The sequence below is a fragment of the Lycorma delicatula genome, chromosome 5, assembly GCF_047948215.1.
Source record: "Lycorma delicatula isolate Av1 chromosome 5, ASM4794821v1, whole genome shotgun sequence".
Classification (NCBI taxonomy): Eukaryota; Metazoa; Arthropoda; class Insecta; order Hemiptera; family Fulgoridae; genus Lycorma; species Lycorma delicatula.
This window is the reverse complement of record NC_134459.1, coordinates 151523-171366: the sequence shown is the minus strand read 5'-3', so window position 1 is coordinate 171366 and position 19844 is coordinate 151523. Positions and strand designations below refer to the sequence as shown.

Here is a 19844-nt window from a genome sequence, read left to right as displayed (position 1 = left end):
ACAAAATATTTAAAATAAACATATTTATAAAAATATATAGGTCGTTTTCTAAGTACTTGTTTATAAAGTTGATCGCTTCAAATTAAATATGGAGGAAACAAATTTTTTGATGAGATAAACTTTTTTGCTAACTAAAAATAAATGTACTATAGGACTTCATACTGCTATCATTGACATTCTTGAATTACAGATAATAGTATAAAACAAAAACTAATCAATTGATAGATTGTAACTTTGGCTATAATTGTTATATTTTATCTTCAAAAAACTTATAGCAATAAAAAAAAAAATTACATTTTTTTTCATATAACTACTTACACTCAGATAATAAAATTTAAGTATCTGCACAAACATCTGAATATATAACTGTACCAGAAAACCATTATAACCCTTTACCATCCTAGATAGTACTAATTATTTAACTGGCTCATAGACTAATAATACAATTTTACCTAATTACATAAAATCTAACAATTAAGTATAAAAGATAATTGTAAAATAAACTGCAGACTTTGAATGTATAGAAAAATAAGTTAACTGCCCCTTTTTTTTGCTCATTGTTTCTATGTCTACTTAACCTAGAGTTCATGTTTAACCTTCTCTGAAATAATATAGTGTAACTTCAAAGTAAAATTAGTGTAAGTGATCTTTCACATATTTGTCTTTATGGGTAAATAAATATGAATAAATATTTTCATATATGATAAAAACTACAACAGGCTTCACATATAATCGAAGCTACAACTGTAAATCACAGGAAGTAATGATTAGGAGAAACAAAAAAATTACATACCAACAATCAAAGCTATGCTTAATAAATTACATTAGATTTTAAACAATTCTGGAGCTAATGAAAAAGGGAGACAATATGAATGATTCTTTCATACTGTTTATTTATTGCTTTGTTATTTTATAATTTTTACTCTATTTACTTAACTTAGTAAACATAAGAATTGTCAATGATATTTTAAAAGAAAAATATCATACGTGTAGGAAATTTATTAAAGGATTAATTTATTTTATACCCTCAGCAATTTATCAATTTGAAGAATACTTAGACAAGATACTGCTTAAAGCTTATAAAATTAAAAACTATACAATAAGCAATCTTACTAAGTTTTTGTGTTTGTCATCAATCACCTGACTGGTTTCACGTACTTCTTCATTCCTCTCCATTTTAAGCATATCTCCTATTTTTTATACACCCATTACATCCTAAAAACTCAATAACTTATTTTAAAAACTTTAATCTCAATCTTCCTTTATCATTTTATCTTTTATGCATCCTTCTAGAACCTTATTTTCTGGCCCAGAAATTCTCAAAACACAGCCAACCAACCTCATCCATTTTTACAAGATTATTCCAGAAATAATTCTCTTCACAATATGTCTTAAAACCTCTTCAATCCTTATTCTATCAATCCATCTAATCAACATTTACATTTCAATGGCTTCACATTTCTTTGTTTTCCTGGCTTCCCTTCTGTCCATGCATTACTGCTGTTGTGAAAATTTCTAAACTAATAAATAATTTTTACTATATTCATTAATATTTACTATGAATATGTATGATTTAGAAATTAAAAAATTTCTAAATCTATACATGATACCAGATCATTATTTCTTTATAAAAGCTCTCTTGGCATGTGTAAGGGTGCTGCTTTTGGCATTTTCTTTATTTTGTACAAATATTTTGTATAAATAATTTTTCTTTTATCCCTTCTTTTCTTTTGGACAATATAAATAATGCTTTTATTGAAATTGAAACCACATCTAAAGTCTCAAGTTTTCTATACGACAGTGTATAATCTATTCAGTTCTCCTTCAGATAGCATATAATTCAGAAAGTATATCACCAATTCCTATAGGTTATTATTTTTAAAGACATTCAACGCTCTGTAAAATGCATACTGTAATACAGTCTCCTCTAAATCATCACTCACTTCTTTTTTCTCCCCAAGTAAGTTTAGATGCCTTTCTCAAGCTAGATATATGTTAACTGTAATTACATTCTTCACTGCAGACCTTGTCCTCCACCCATCTCTCTTTGTAATTTCGCACTTTCTATTAATTTCCTGATTTTCCTGAGTTCGCAAAATCTTCCAGACAGTTGGCTGTGGAATATCAAGTTTACTACTAATGTGTTGAGTTGACTTCTTTAGACTATGAATGAAACTCACCCTGACTCTCTCCACTGTTTTATCCAAAATGCTTAGGTGTCCGGTGTTTTTACCTTTGCACAAACAACCAGTGTCTTTAAACTGTCAATACCGTTTTAGAATGTTTTGGTGGTCTGGTGGTTCTGTTTCAAACTGCAGTAACAACGGCCAAACATTTCATTCATACTCTAAGAATGAGCATGCTTTCTGTTGCATAGATGCCATTTTAGAAACTGAGCTTGTGCTGCTACATGTCGGCGACTACTTTAAACTTAACCTGAAACTTGGACAGTTGTGTTTATTTTCATGTATCATTCATCATTTTACATTTACTTTAGTACAGATTTTTAAAATTTGATAAATCATTTATAATCACTCTATATTATTAGATGAGTAGAGTACAGCTTAAACAAAGAACATATTGCATCATCTTGTAGTGATTTTTTTGTGTTGCTAACTAAATCACATTCTGTGATTATAGTTTCCATGAATGAAATTTAGAGAATATGGCTGCAAGTTTTCTAAATAATTTTCGTATTAAAATACTAAGAATATGAGTTTTACATTGTTATACTACAGAATTCGATTTTAAGGGATGATGAAAAACTAAAATTACTCAATTATGTAAAAAAACTTGTTTTTTACATAATTAGAAAAAAAAATTATTATTTATTAGGAAAAAAAATCTGTATATATATAATATATGAGAATAAAATTGAGAATGTCTTTTTTTAAAACTGATTAAATAAGTAAAATAAACTCATTAGAACAAATTTTTAACAGTTGGATCAAATTAAGTTAAATACTGGGTGAAGTGAATGAAAAGTAGTATTTGTTAATACAGAGTGTTTTTAAGTACTAAGTTTTTTATTTGAATAAGAACTAATTACAATCAAGGTTAATATCAACTTTGTTTTACCAAATTTTTATAGGAACTGTTTAAAAAACAAAGTGAACAAAAATTTCTTACTTGATTTTAAATTAAGTAACAACTAGATCAGAAGAACAAATGCTTGTTTTTTTTTTAATAACAGTGACGGTGATGTTCTTTAATATATGTAACAGGAAAGTGTACAGTGAATGAAGAAAACTGGATTAGGTGTAACTGCATTTTAAAAATGTTAGAAAAAATTTTTAATTGAATTATTGCCATAAAAAGTGAAACATACGGTGCTGCTATTTCATCGAGACAGCTAACAAACGTCCCAGAACTTTACTAAAACATCAGATTTTCATTTGTTTCAATTTTGATGTTCTTTATGGCAGATTTCATATTATTTAAAGTTTTTATCTCTATAATTTTGCCAGTTTTACCAAATGCATGTAGCATAGATCTATTTCCCAGGTTTGTTTCTTTGACGATATCACACTCCTGGGAACTTACACTTTCTGAATATTATTTTATTTTTTAGTAATTTTACAAACAAATCCCTATCTATCTTTTGTCTTCTACCTTTCCATTTGGTGAAGATTACATTTTGAAATTACTGTAAAATATTAATTTGTGACATTTCTTTACTGAAGACGACAATGTAAATGATATGAAATTAAGATTATTTCATGTCAAGCAGCAACCAAACAAAAGTGACATAACATTTCAGAATGTTTCAGTATACATGTGTGTGATTCATTGAAAATGTAATAACTAGTTATAATTACTTACTAACTAGAAGTTTATCCAAGTGATTCTAAGTTAGACTATTTACTAGTGTGTAGTTTTAGCATCCTTTTATTTACATCATTTTGACTAATTGCTAAAACTACTCAGTAGTAACTAACTTTATTCACTTTACTGGCTGTTTAGTTCATTTTAATTACAGATAATGTATTTATTATGTAAATATTGCTTGCATATTTTCTTCTTATTGAATTACTAGAACTTTTCTTTACAAGAAACTTTGCAACGCATATATTTTTTTATATCGAGTGAGAACTTAATTTTGCAAGCGATCTCTCTTATTTTGTAGAGTGTGGGTTTAAATTAAATGAATTCTAACAATAGCAGGATTCTGTACTATATAGAGGTAAATTTGGTTTTAAATTAATGAATTTACCTGTAGTGTTGGTAAGCATTTTATTCAACTGCAGATTACATTGTGAAATTCATTTTGTCTAAATTTTATTATTATTATTCTATTTAAATTTATGATCTACCACTTCCTCTTTGTGATAAGTTACATATCCTGTTACATATGAGGAACTGATTACTTATCTTTCATTTTTTTGTTTATTTACTTTTAAATCTAGAGATATTAAAATCTACAATATTTAATTTTTTATTACTTATATTGGTTTTTTTTTTCAGGAGAGGAAACAAAATGCACAAGTTAGATCTGTAGTTAAGGGAATAGTAAATGAGGATAGAGAGATATAGAAAACATTTTTATAATCTATTTTGAATTTATTTTATATATTTATTTAATTTAGTAATTTAGGCGCGATTAATAATATTGGGTTTAGTTTTTATCCATCTAGCTTTATCAGCATCCCATAATTTATAACTTTGTTGTATTTCACCAATGTTAATGTTTGAAGGACGGACTAAATGCATGATATTGTCAATGTCTTGTCAAATTAGAACTTATAATAAAAGACAAATCTGAAGGTCCTAATCTAGATATAGATCAACAATAAGCAAGTTTGTTGTTTGTGAACATTTTCAAAAAAGTCACATCCGCACATATAAATCATTCAGCCCTTTGTTGTGTAGTCTTTCTTTGCATTAAGACAGTTGATTTGCAATTCACGGTGGAGATTTTAAAATTTTAATTAATTAATAATTCCTTCATTGTTATAAATAATTATTTGTTCACTGTAATTACACAAGTCTAAAAGATAAAAAAAAGTCTTTTTTATGTACTTTCACGCCACTTCACATAACAGGAAAAGATGATAACTTTTGGTCCTGCTTGTCAACACCTACTAATATTTTTATTATAGTCAACCATTACATTAGGTATTAATACTATTTTAGGGTTAGGCTTCTTTATTTCTGTTTGAGGAATAACCTCCTGGTACTCTACACGAGCATGAAGTGTGGACAACATTGTTACCATCTTCTGGTCATGCCACTTTACAAACAACAAATTTTTACTAGAAAATGAAAGTTCACCTTTCTTCAATTTTATTTTCTTCAGATCTTTAGGGGTGTATTTCCTTTAATTTGTAAGGTTCCCACAGCATAAGTACCTTGATCGAGAACCATTCTGTATAATTTCAGTGAAGTGTACCAGTTATCCATGCACAGAACACAGCTTGGTGAAGCAAATTTGAAAATTTGATTTTGTGTGAAGCTAATTTGTCTCACTGCAAATTTTCATTACACAACACAAATTTGCAGCGAGACAAATTTGAATCCAATTGTTCTCCCAAAAATTTATTTGATAACATCCAATTCTGCTGAATCCGAAACATCACTTTTTTCACTACTGTTTTCATTTAGAATGTTTTCTACAAAATTGCTAAACTCCTTAGCCTTAACAAAAACATCACTTCAAGACGTCATAATGTAAACAAAACACGAACAAGTTGGGAAATAACAATTGAAATCACGCCAATAACAGTTGATTTTCGATGTGAAAATTGATAGTACAATTACAAGGAGATTTGATAAGGTAGTAATGAGGAACAGTCTCATACTTTCTGTTTTGGTGTAAATCATAATATGTTTAATATTCATTTTGCTGCAGTATGTAAGTAAGAAAGACAGAATTTTTTATCAATAGAAAAATAAGGATTTTTGTTATGTATGGCTGTTTTTAATTAATAAAAAGCAGAAAAATTTGTATAAATTTGAGGAGAAAAAACAAACTTAATGTTTCAAGTTGTGGTTTGAATGTGCTTATTAATAAATATTAAAAAAGAAAATCTGTTTGCAAACCTAAACAATACTGTTTACAAACTAAATAAAAATTTACACAGTTCCGGGCTAGAAGAGACTGACTGACTTTTTATTATTTTAAATATTTTTTGTAAATTTGTGCTCAAGAAATATACAAAATCATAAATTAAATGGGAGAACTAAAAAGAAGTATAATTAAAAAAAAAAATAGTATTAAAATATATTGTTCTAACTTTAGATTCATATTATGTTGGGTTTTCTGGTTTTTTCGATTGCCCTGGTCTCCTTCATTTACAGTTGAGAATTTCAATGTGCTTCAAAATGAAATGAGCTTGCTATGCACTGTCAGCTTTTTTGCAATAGCTTTTTTACAAAAGTTACAAGTGTATACATCTCGCATTTTCAGTTACAGACATCTGAACCTACCCCTGGTTACACGTTAGGGTGTTGTGGAGCATTATGTGCGAGTAACTAAAACAAAAACACACTCTATTGCCTTTGCTTTAGTTAGAGTGATAGTCTTATAGCAAGATTAATTAAGAGAACCTTTTTTTTTTTTAGAAAACCCATAAAAAAGTTCAAACAATACTAAGCCATTACAAACAAAGTTCTGCCATTAACTATCTGTATTTAGGCTATTCAGGGTACCATAAACTACATGTAGTAGTTATACCTATCTTATATTTTTAGATAAAAGTTAGGGATTCCATTACATTAGGTGAAATAATTTTGTTAAGTATCTAAACTAAGATATTTAGTAAACTAAGATCAGGTAAAAACCATAAATCCACCAGGTTGGTTTAGTGGTGAACATGTCTTCGTAAATCAGCTGATTTCAAAGTCGAAAATTCTAAGGTTCAAATCCTAGTAAAGGCAGTCACTTTTATACGGGTTTATGTGGGTTTCAATTAACCACACATCTCAGAAATGGTAGATGTGAGACAATACAAGACTACACTTCATTTACACTCATACATATCATCCTCATTCATTCTCTGAAGTAATCCTGACGGTGGTTCTGGAGGCTAAACAAAAAAAGAAAAACTGTAAAAACCATAAAAAATAATATGAGACTTTATGTTTGATTATAATGTTGAAAAAAACCTTAAAACATAGTTGTTAGATCTTACCTAGCAACTTTTGGCTTATTTTTCTTCCAGTTTTGTGGTTTCCAAAATCTTTTTCTACTTCTCTGACCTTAAACTGGTCTAAGATTTAGGTCTAAGATTGAGGAAGAGGGAGAGAGAGGGAGAGAATAATGCTAATTACATTCATTAGAGCAAACAATAAACATAACCTCAAAATCATGTTGAATTCCAAATAGCTGATTGGTGGGACAGCAGCTAGCATCAAAACTACATAATCCATTGGATTATCTGACTTTTGTAATTAACTACGACTTTAAAATCCTACTTTTCCTTTAAAATCCTTTTCTTAACTTTACTTCTTTACTTTTCTTTAATATCCTACTTTTAAAATAGATTTTATTGATTGATTGAGTTTTGATACAAACCAACAGTAAATTTGGATTCCTTGCCTAAAACATTATAAGAAACCACTGCTAACTAAATATTGCAAATTTTGGATTATCTGAGTCTTTTTGATTCTAGCCCCCTCATGTAATAGAAAACAAAATTGAGCTTCTCGTATCTCTTAATACTGACAGCACTATGGATTTCTAATCTTTTCTTCTCAGGTTCTCCGATTGTGCAAGTTTCATTTCCGTATAAAGCTACACTCCAAACATATACTTTCAAAAATGTTTTCCTGACGTTTAAATTAATTTTTGATGTAAGGAAATTATGTTTCTGACTGAAAGCTTGTTTCGACTGTGCTATTCGGCATTTTATATTGCTCCTGCTTTGTCCATTTTTAGTAATTCTACTTTCAAAATTACAAAATTCTTCTACCTCCATAATCTTTTCCCTTCCTATTTTTATACTCAGTGGTCCATCTACATTGTTTCTACTATATTTCATTGCTTTCATTTTATTCTTGTTTATTTACATGCGGTAGTTCTTGTGTAGGACTTCATCATAGCATATTCATTGTTTCTTGTAAATACTGTTTTACTCTTTGTAAGAATTTACTCTTTAAACTATATCATCAGCAAATTGTAGAATCTTTATCTTTTCATTTTGCACTGTTACTCTTGATCTAAATTGTTCTTTAACATCATTAACTACTAGTTCTTTGTAAAGATTAAAAAGTAACAGGAATAGCGAACATCCTTGTTGGACTCCCTTTTTTATTACGGCTTCTTTCTTATATTCTTTGATTATTACTGTTGCAGTTTGGTTCCTGTAAATGTTAGCAATTGTTCTTTTATCTCTCTACTTGAACCCTAAGTTTTTTAAAATTCTAAATATTTTATTCCAGTTATGTTATCATTGCTATTGGCAGTTGCCTTTTCTAAGTCTATAAGTGCCAACTATGTTGGTTTGTTTTCCTTTAGTCTTCTTTCTCTTATTAATCTGAGTGCTAAAATTGCTTCCCTTGTCCCTATACATTCCCTGAAACCAAATTGGTCTTTTCCTAACACTTTTTCCTCTCTTGCCTCAGTTCTTCTGTGCAGAATTCTAGTTAAGATTTTTGATGCATCAATAATTAAGCTAATTGTTCTGCATTCTTCACATTTATCTGCTCCTGCTTTCTTTGGTATCATGACAATAACACTTTTTGAAGTCTGACAGAACTTCCCCTTTTTCGTAAATATTACACACCAGTTTGTATAATCTATCTTATCAGTTCCCCACTGTACTGCGCAGTAATTCTGCAGGTATCCTGTCTATCCCAGGAGCCTTTCTGCCATTCAGATCTTTTAATGCTCTCTTAAATACAGATCTCAGTATTGTATCTTCCTTTTCATCCTCTTCGATCTCCTCTTCTTCCTCTATAACACTAGTTTCTAATTAATTTCCTCCATATAACCCATATATATTAATATATTCCACCCACCTATCTACCTTTATTTTCGTATTATAAATCTGTACCATCTTTGTTTAACACATTATTAGATTTAATTTATATACCACAAAATTCTCCTTAACTTTCCTGTATGCTCTGTCTATTTTACCAATGATCATTTCTCTTTTCACTTCTGAACACTTTTCTTTAATCCACTCTTCTTTAGCTAATTGCACTTCCTGTTTATAGTATTTCTTTATTGTCAATAGTTCGTTTTACTTTCTTCATCTTTAGCAATCTTATACTTTCTATGTTCATCCATCAGCTGCAATATATTCTTTGATATCCAAGGTTTTCTGGTAGTTCTCTTTGTTCTGTCTAAATTCTGTACTGCTGATTTAAGAAATCCTTTTTAACATTCTCCCATTCTTCTATATTTTCTACCTTACTTTTTTTACTCAGACCCCTTGTGATGTCCTCCCAAAAATCTTCTTTACCTACTCTTCCTCAAGCTTCTCTAAATTCCACCGATGCATCTGACACCTTTTCTTCAGGTTTTTAAACCCTAATCTACTTAGGGTGCTTATCCTGTCTGTTCCAGGATAAGCATTGCAGTCAACAAGTTTATCTGATACCTTGCATTATCACTTGGCTTTTTCCTTGTGTATATTCTTCTATTATGCTTTTTAAACTGGGTGTTCGGAAATACTAAATTATACATCGTACAAAACTCGGTAAGTCGGTCTCCTCTTTCATTCCTTTTTTCCTAGCCTGTATTCACCCACAGTATTGCTTCCTTGCCTTTTCCAATGCTTGCATTCCAGTCTCCAACTATGTATATACACTCATATATCACATATTTCCTCGTATGTACACTCTACCTCATCATCTCAAGGGACTTGTAGTCATATAGATGTAACCGATCGTTGTCGGCTTAGGTTTTGACTTTATCCTTACAATGATTCTATCGCTATGCATTTTGAAATACTCTATTCTCTTCCCTATCTTCTTGTTTACTATGAAACCTACCTGCCTGCCCTTTATTTGAAGCAGAGTTAATTATTCTTGGGGAAAAAACAATTCTAGTTTTCCATAGCTTTCATCAGAAGATTGAGTGATGTTGATATGGCCATTTAAGTCCTGACCTACACCCATAACAACTACTGAAAAAGTTGCTGCCTTCTTTCAGGAGTCAGTAAAATATTAGTTAACTTTTATTGTTAGTTGGACAATTAACAATTTCAAAACTCTTAAAAAAACTCAAGGAAACTACGTAACAATAAACTATTTTTAACAAAATATTTTAATGAATATATATTGATCTTTTAATATGTCATTATTTAAATTTAAAATATATTTATAATTTTTGTGAAATATAATAGCGTGTCGTTGCTGAATAGTAATGTTTTATAGATTCTTTTATATATACCAGGATTTTCAGGAGATGCTTGTGAATCAGCCTTCTAACCACTTATGTGCGCAGTCTTGAATTCTACAAGCTAACTGAATTAGGTATAGACATCATTAAAAGTACTTTGATTTAGATACAAAATATTTAGATTGGCAACAGAAGTGTAACAGAGGGGATATTTTAGTTGTCAAATTGCAATTTTGCCTGAGGTTACACTATATTTATTTCTTGTACATTTAAAATGATATTATATACATAAAATTATATTTAAAATATATATTGTATAATTAAAATTTTATCAAGTAACTGGGACAAAATGACAAATTGGCTGGGATGCTGGGACCTCATCATCAAAGCGGGACGACTGGTAAGCCTATAAATATATCATCTCGGGCAATAAAGCTAAATGAAAACAGACTTATGCTGGTAATCAATAAAACTATTGAATTTATAAAATTGTATGGCCTCTTCTATAATCTTATCATGTTTATTTCAAAAATATAATGTATACACGTTATATTTAATTATATTTTAAGCAATAATTAATTATTTATAATATTATCTATTATAACAATATATTATATAATTATATTTTAAGCGATGAATCAAGAAAGAAGAAAAAACTAAACTATTCTAAGGAGAGAAAATTTTTTATAAATTCCTTAGAGATATTTGATAAGAGATAATTAGGTGTTGACAATATTATGTGTTAGTCCTTCAGAAAATTGATTAATTATATTGTATGATTTGATGTGTCACAGAAAGGATTATTTCCAATCTAATATAAAATTTCTTATGCCAATGAAACCTTATTTACATTGATATTGTTTTTTTTTTTTAATATATATAATGTATTGTATTTTATTTTAAAAAATTGAGACCTTTGTATTACATATTTTATTATTTTTATTGTTAATATATTAAAAATAACTTATACTTTTTATTGATTTTATTGTAACTTATAAGAATTATTCATAGAATTAAAATTATAATTAATTCATATTTATGGTGTTTTTAAGGAATAAAACCTGTTCACAATGAAATTTTTTTAAGTATTAAAGACATTTTCCTAAAATTTCTGTTACATTTTACTTTCGTTATTGCGGTTGAGTTAATGACATTTACTAAGCTTGAGTACTAACAAGTAAATATTGCTGCTGAAGTTAGGTATACGTTATAAAATGAGAAGAGAAATTAAATTAAAAAGTAAACAAGATTAAAACAATTTGTTAGTGAATTGTATCCTGGAAATTGAATGGTATGATTGAAGTATAATAAAATGCCTGCAGCTAATGCTGGATTCAGTTCACTACATGCTATTAGCATTTTTGTTATTAATGAATACTAGAGTTGCAGTTAAAAAAATGGGTAAACAAAGGACAATTTAGTTTACAAAGGGGTAATTTTATGAGTTTGCAAAATCTAGTTTACCAGCTAAGGATTAAGGTTGTAAAGCTCCCCAAAATATCAGAAATAAAGAAGTTGGAAAGTAAAGTAATTATACAGTATTAGTATTATTTATGTACCTCTAAGATTGAGGTTGAACCCACTGGCTTGGACTAGTGGTGAGCGTGTCTTTGCAGATCAGCTTATTTCAAAGTCGAGAGTTCCAATGTTCAAATCCTAGTAAAGGCAGTTAATTTTACACAGATTTGAATACTAGATCGTGGATATCGGTGTTCCTGTGTGATTGGGTTTTAATTAACCACACATCTCAGAAATGGTCAACCCTTTTTTTTTTACTTCTCGGCCCTCGGCCCCCCTAGTTCAATCCAACTTTCAGGTATAGCTCGAACCAGAGGGGTGTCTATTTCATCGACGAGCCTCCCCACATACCAGCTGTATGTCTGGAATGGCAGGTTAGATCCATTATCATTTGCCTGTTTGACGCCATGGCCAGACACAGCATTGGGTTTTTCAACATTCATTTTAAAACCTAATGCTCATTCATTTTAAAACCCTAAAAGCTAATGCAAAAATATGAAAACTTCAATCGAAGTACAATTTTAGTAATGTAAGTCATCCAACCTAAATACTAAATACAATTAATTACTTACCACATAGTTTATTTTTTTAAAAGTATATATGTGAAATGCACTTTCAATGTCATACAAATATTGTAAAAGTGTCCACCTTAAGCCTCAATGCCAGCATGAATGTAATTTTCACATTATTTGAAATATTTAATGTTGCCTCTAAACTACTGAGAATTTATTTATAAACATTTATTTATAGTTTATAAAGAATACATTATTTGAAAAAGAAAATTGTTTGAAAAATTCAAGAAATGGGAATCTGAAGAAGAAAGTCAGTCTGACCAAAAGTTTGTGGATCCCAAGGAACCACAAACCATGAGACAATAGTCAGTCCCAAAAAATAATAAATTGTACAACACTTAAAAAATTTGCTGTACAACCTGACCCGTATAAAAATTTTGCAAATTGCCTATATTTAGTTTATGTAATTTTGAGTTTGATGTGACAGATGGGTTAAAAATGTTATAAAAATAAAAAAAAACACGTTAACTGCAATAATTATTTATTTCTAAACGCTGGAAAAGTAAGTACAATAATTGAAATGTTATAGTAACAAACTGTACAGAACATTAGAAAACATGAAAGTTACTGCTGCTACAAAGCATTAGTTTGTCCACTGGTACAATCATAACCATCAGACATCATGTGTACAATCAGACATGATACAAGTTTGTGGATATTACTTTAGGTTAGCACACTGACAAGTTACAGAGGGGAAGTATTTTGAACATATATTATAGAATGGTATGCTTTCTAAATTTATTTCATTAGTTATTTACAATCTAAAACATTCATTTAAAATTTTAAAATAAATATTCTAATATTTAAAGTAAATAATATCAGCTGATATAGCTATTTAATTTGTTATGTTGTTAATTATTAGTTATTGTTTATTATTATCAATATTATAGCACTGTTTAAAGTTTGTTATTGTATGATGCATTATGAATGTAAAATGCAATAGAATTGTTCATGCAACACATTTTACCTCATTTTATAGTTAACATGATTTTTCCATCATTCAATTTTGAGTGCTTATAACTTGATAACAAAGTCATTAACAGAAAAATGGGTTTCACCGTTGTTTTTCTTGTAAAATTTTAAATTGAAATCATGTGTCATATATCCAAACTCCTATTTAAAAAAAAAATTAAGTTTGATTCAATATGGCAGATCCAAGGTGGCGGACAAAAATTAAAAACCCGCCATAATACAGATTTTTTTTTAACTATGTAGAACTCAATTTCTTTCTGCCTCCAATGACCTGTAAGACATGCAGTATAAAGCTGCATATATATATAAATATAAATAGAGTGTCACACAAAGAAATGGAGAAACTTTCAGGACATGTTCTACTCATGAAAATAATAAAAAAAGTCCATATAAACATAAGTCTGGAAACACTTTGTTTTCGAGTTACAGCTAGCAAAAGATTTTACTTGGATTTCAACTCTTCTAATAAAAAGAATCCCTACTGTAATTTTTGGGACCCAAATTAAGGCAGAAAGTTAGTGGTTTCTCATATAATTTGAGGCTGAAAAATAGGATAAAACAGGTCTCAGCACTGTTATTCCAGTAATTTTTAAGATATCCAACATATAATACAAAAGTCAATGTTGAAAAACAGGTTTGTTTTAGTTTATAGTACAGTAGCTTTGTTAAATTACTAATAAATATGGAAGATTTAGTAACAAAACCTATAGAAAATTTAATTGTCAAAATTTCTGTAAACAGCCAAAAAAGTAAATAAAAAAATTAAAAAATTGGCTTTTTATTGAATAAACATTCTTTTTAACCATTCTTTGGTATATCAGCTATTTTTCACTATCTGTAACTCGAAAACAAAGCATTTCCAGACCTACATTTTCATTAACTCTTTCATTATTTTCCCCAGTAGAGCATATCCTGAAAGTATCTCCGTTTTTTTTTTGTGAGACAGCTACAAACATAATTTTTTGAAAATTCAAATTATTTATCAACATATTGAAAACAGTGCCAATTAAATTCAAATATAACAACTTAGCCACCAAAACACAGTACCAGAAAAACCTAAAAAAAACTAATAACAGCAGTTGACATTCATGGGATCCCACATCATCAGTCGGTTCACAATTCTATACTTATATCAAATAACAAAAAAGAAATAAAACCTTAAAAATGTAGAAAACATAAATACTTTAACAAACACAAAATTTTTAATTTGTAATGTAGTGTTGTTACAAATTTTTAATTTGTAATACTGTGGTGTTGTTACAAATTTTGTGGTTGTTGCGAGTGTTTATTTTCTAAATTTTTAATTTTTTATTCCTTTTTTGTTATTTGTTTGATGTAATTATAGAATTGTGTATTGACTGATGATGACAAACTGGTATTGTGCTTTAAAGGCATTGGCAAAGAAACAGTGATTTGGAGTCTTGTTTTTGAGTGCCAGTGGTTAGGTTACAGAGAAAAGTAAATTGAATGAATTACATAGAAGACTTTTTATGTTGAAACAGCTCAGTGTCTTATTCAATTTTTACATGCTAATGCACTGTTTTCATTTCCTAATACACCACATCTTTTTAAGTTTAAGAACAATTGAGAATAAAAATTAAGTTAATATAAAGTTAAGCTTGAATAAAAATTAAGTTAATTTGAATGCTGTGTTTACAGCAAACATTGTTTAAATCTTAACATTAATAAAACTTAATTTTCCTTAAAATTTGTTATAATGTGCAAAAAGTTTTAATATCAGGCTGTTTAATTACATTGGTGTATAGAAATTTATTGTATCATATGATTATGCCATAGGGAAGGGGAGGCAGTCATTTAATATGAAATTTATGAGATATGACAGGAGCTGAAAAAAATTTTCATTATTTTTTTCTTGAATTGCAAAAGAAAAATTTGCAGTAACTCTTCAATCATTAGCTAAAGTTGAAATGTGATAATTTTTCAGAGAAAACAAATTCTGAACTTTTGAAAAGTCTCAAAAACTGTTAAAAATTGTTGTTTTTTGCAAAGCCAATATTTATTGTAAAAATAGCTTTTTTATTGTAATTTGTGTATAAAAAGACTCTTCAGGCAACTGTAATTAATTTGGCTTTTAAGAACTTTTCATGTTCATTTCAAGTACAATCTATTCTTCACGACTTGTACTTTCAAATGGTGAAAAGTTTTAGACCACAAATTGGTGTAAAACTTGTTTATACTTCTTCAAAAAAATGAGCGAAAAATAAAGCATACTCACATGGTAGTCATGGAGGGGGAAGCAGTTCACTGCAATAGCGTGTGAATAAAGCTGAATTCGTAACTTCAAATCGGCACAGTGTGAAAAAAAAATCACTCTATCTGCATTTTTCAGTTTTTTTACAGTAACTAATTAACGAAAATCAATGTTTATGGTTTAAATTATAGGCATTACAAATGCCTACAACCTTTATTCAGAACTTTTTCACCTAGGAAGTTTACCTTGGCCTACAAAATTGAAAAACAGATTTTCGCCACTTTTGAATGGCTGCCACTTTGTCCAGTTAGCAAAAGTTTTGTCCAGTCACATATAAACAAATTATACTTACCCTAATCTACAACCCCATGTACTTCCCTAAACTCTACTAATTTTTTAGTAAAACAATTCCTATTGACTGGATTATAATCAATATCTTACACATTTTTAACTCTTGATGTATGATAAAAATGTTGTGTTCTAATTTTATTTTTTTAATTAAAAATTATCACAATAGAATGGCACAAAACTCTAACATAAACAATTAAAAAATAGATAGCTGCAAACATCTTTATCAAACAATTATTTATCTCAGTATATTTTGTAGCACAAGAGTAAAATGCAAGTCCAACAAATATTATTTTCAAAATAAACACAAGCAAACAAAACTTACAAATAAATTAATACAGAGTTCTTAGTAAAATTAAAAATACTCAAGAACAACAAGGCAAGTCACCTCAGATCCAAGCTCATCTTGTAAAATTGTAGTCTGACACAAACATACCAGTGTCTTCAAAGTATGTTGTGTTACGTGTAACACTCTACTGCTGTATAATTTCAATAGACGTGATAAAAAATCATCATCAAATTTCAAAATTTCTTCAGCCAGTTTAAAACTACTGGTTTCACACTGGTTTAATTCTAACATCCTAAAGAAACAAGAAAACATTATCCAACAAGACAAAACATTTAACAAACTACATACAAAATGAAAAAAGGTAACTTTTAAAGTAAACAACTCTATAAAAAACCTAATGTACTTCAATTAGTTAAAAAATAAATTATTAAATTATTTATCATTACAAGTCAAAAAGAAATTCCTGTGTTTACTTTTATCAAGCTCAAAGCTGGTTTGGATTACTTATGCCACCATTAATAGAAAACCCAAAAAGGAAAAGCTGGTTTAGGCTTTGTATTGGCTATACAAAGCCCAATCACACCAGAAAAGGAACCTCATGCAGCATTTATAAGATGTTATCAAGTTCCTTTCTCACTCAAGAGTAGATTTTAAAGATTGATGATAGATTAACTATCATCACCTCAAAAGTATAATACCATTATTATTGCATTTTTGTTTTCAACCAATGAATTGTCAAAAATATGAAAAGCACTCCAAGATATGATTATATAACAGACATCTACGAGGGATGTTTGATAACTTCATACAAAGTCAAGAGATGGTGCTCATAGTAAATTGTTAAGGTCTTCTTTCCCACATCTCAGTAAGGAGAATAAACAAGTAGTCAGAAGCATTCACAATGGTCATCATTTGAGTCAAATAATGTGATTTATGAAAATGGACAAATAGGAATTTCCTGTAGTGATCAAACATTACTTTTTGAAATGCAAAGTCAGACAGGAAGCTAAATCCAAGCTGGATAAATATTATGGTGAATCAGTTGTATCAGTTAAATAGTACACAGGTAGGTGGTTTGGTTATTTTCAGAGTGGTCATATGAGTACAAACTACAATGAAATTCCAAATGGCTTAATGAGGTTACAACTGCAGAGAATATTGCATGCAACATAAGAGGAATATACCTATTATAACATCTCTTTAGAAATTGAACTCCTTAAATTTGACTAGAAAAGCCAATATCTTTTGATATCAAATAAATATCAGGTGACCTTTTTATGTTTCTTTTAATCTCATCATTATATTCACTTCGGTCTTTATAGAAACTAGTAAGAGATGAGTAACTATATATTTTCTCTCTTTAGATGTGAGAGAAATTATATATACATACATATATATAAAATCAGGTTAATATATATAGGAACATAAACCTACATCTGATGTGGTAATAAATATATAACCATAACAAAAAGCATCTCAGCATTTCTGGCTTCGTATTTCAAAAAGTAATGTGTTATCACTACAGGAAATTCTTTTTTGTCCATTTTCCACAAATCACATTACTTGACTCAAATGACTACTATTATGAATGTAACTGACTACTTGTTTATGCTCCTCTCTCTCTCTCTCTATATATATATAGCAAGTTTTACGCTCCTGTATATACATGCTCCATACATATATATATATATATATATATATATATATATATATATATATATATATATATGTATATATATATATAGTAGGGTTTACACTGCTCTATATATATAATTTTTTTTTTTAATTTAAGTAGTGCAGGCATTAAATGACATTGATTTAATTGTGATCTTTTGCTACCATCTTTTGAATCTTACAAATGGTAATAAATATATTACTATATACTGAATGATAAATCACATTTCTACTTACATGGAAATTATCCGCTTTTATTCTACTTAAATTTCTATCCATTTTATCAATGTGGATACAAATAGTGGCCACCTTAGGATGTAGTGTTCATCATGTAGAATTTTTAAGGTGTATTTGAAAATGCTATTAAATGAATTACTAATATGTAGTAAAAATTAATGTTCAAATGAATAAATAAAAAAAATTAATTTTGAAAACTGCCTGTTTTAATGGCTCACCCACTACACTGAAGAAAGTTTGAAATACCAAAAACAGTAATACATTTTTTTTAAAAATCAACAATGATAATAAATTATTAAATTACAATAAAATGTAGAATAAAAACTCAGTAACTAATAACATGAAAAAAGAATTTTACTGAATAATTAATACCTTAATACTGTATCGGAAATTTTGGCCCATAAATTATGAATTCTTTCCTTATTACAAATTTCATCTTTCAAATGATTTTCTACTTTTAGTAAGGAAACACAGCACCTAAATGACAAAACAAATTTCTGAAAATACTCTAAATAGAAAATTACATTTTTAACAAACATATTAGGAAAAATAGAACAAGGATAAAAACACTGTTCACTAATGACTCATTTTTCTTAAAATTTAATTTATTCACAATCATCATGATTCATGAATCATGGTGTAATTATTAATAAATATTTCAAAAACAGTTTAAAAAAGTAGCAGAATTCTAAAAGGTATTACTTTTTCACATTGTAATACAAGGTCCATATACCAAATGCCTAAATTCAACATTTTTCTAGATTGGCAAATGCCCTATATGTTTTCCTTTTATAGTTTTTATTACATAAAATAACAAGGAAGTAATTTCATATGGAAAAAGTTAACTGTTGTGTATTTTTTTGATAACGTTTTACAAAATGTATGAGAGTAAGATAGTATCATGGCTTATATATACATATATAAAATATATATTTATACAGTGAAATTTAATGGATACTTCCCAATGACAGACTCCTCTTAACACAACACCTACATAGCAGTTTTATGGAGGTATTAATGGCTAAAATACTTCTCAATAACGGAGCTTCAATACAATGGATGTGGACAATGAATTTACCAATAAAAACTATTTAATCAGTTATTGAAAACAAACAACAAGAATAAAAATTGAATTTTTTTTTGTTTTATTTTATATTCAACGTAACTAATTTGTTTATCTGTTGTGAATTGCATCACTTCCTGCCTTGACGCTGATGTAATGATTTCAATCAATTTATCATCAGTTGCTGTACACTGAACCCACTAATATTTTTATGGTAGGTACTATATTTTTATTGTAGTACATTTTCCATATATAAGTTTACTGTACGTTCAATTTTGTGCATTTTATAAAAATCATTACAACCATCGTTACAGCAACTTAAAATGTTTCAAAAACATAAACACTTAACATAAAAAGAAAAAGTAGCAGTTATAAATGTCTACAAAAAGAAAAACTCACGTGTGTGTGACATGGCAAAATGTTTTGATATCAAGAAAATTCAGGTAAGTGATATATTAAAAAGTGGAGATGATATCCTAAGCTGTGGACTGAAAATGAAAATCAGTTTAGCAAACATACATTTCCTAAAATTCCAGGCTAGTGGTTGACATTTGACTTACGAGTGATTTTGCGGGGCTTATGCTAATAACATTCCAGTCTCTGGAACTTTGATGTATGAGAAAGGCCTAAAAATTGTAAAAAGAACTCAGTTTCGATAAATTTAAAGCATCAGG

At 28.6% G+C, this 19844-nt stretch overlaps 1 protein-coding gene across 6 annotated transcripts in view; it reads right to left on the bottom strand.

Annotated features, from left to right (window-relative positions):
• Window positions 1–19844, bottom strand: part of LOC142324611 (uncharacterized) — a 70560-nt gene that overhangs the window by 10327 nt on the left and 40389 nt on the right. For 2 of the 6 annotated variants that reach the window (XM_075365460.1, XM_075365464.1), the window contains exons 2-4: window positions 18480–18584; window positions 16296–16488; window positions 12840–13488 (exon numbers count right to left, since the gene is read on the bottom strand). In XM_075365460.1, coding sequence (XP_075221575.1) covers window positions 13390–13488; window positions 16296–16488; window positions 18480–18584 — 397 coding nt within the window. In that variant the 3' untranslated portion in view covers window positions 12840–13389. Of the gene's footprint in view, window positions 1–12839; window positions 13763–16295; window positions 16489–18479; window positions 18585–19844 lie in introns of those variants that run through there. The other 4 variants (XM_075365467.1, XM_075365461.1, XM_075365466.1 and 1 more) reach the window with 3 other exon arrangements.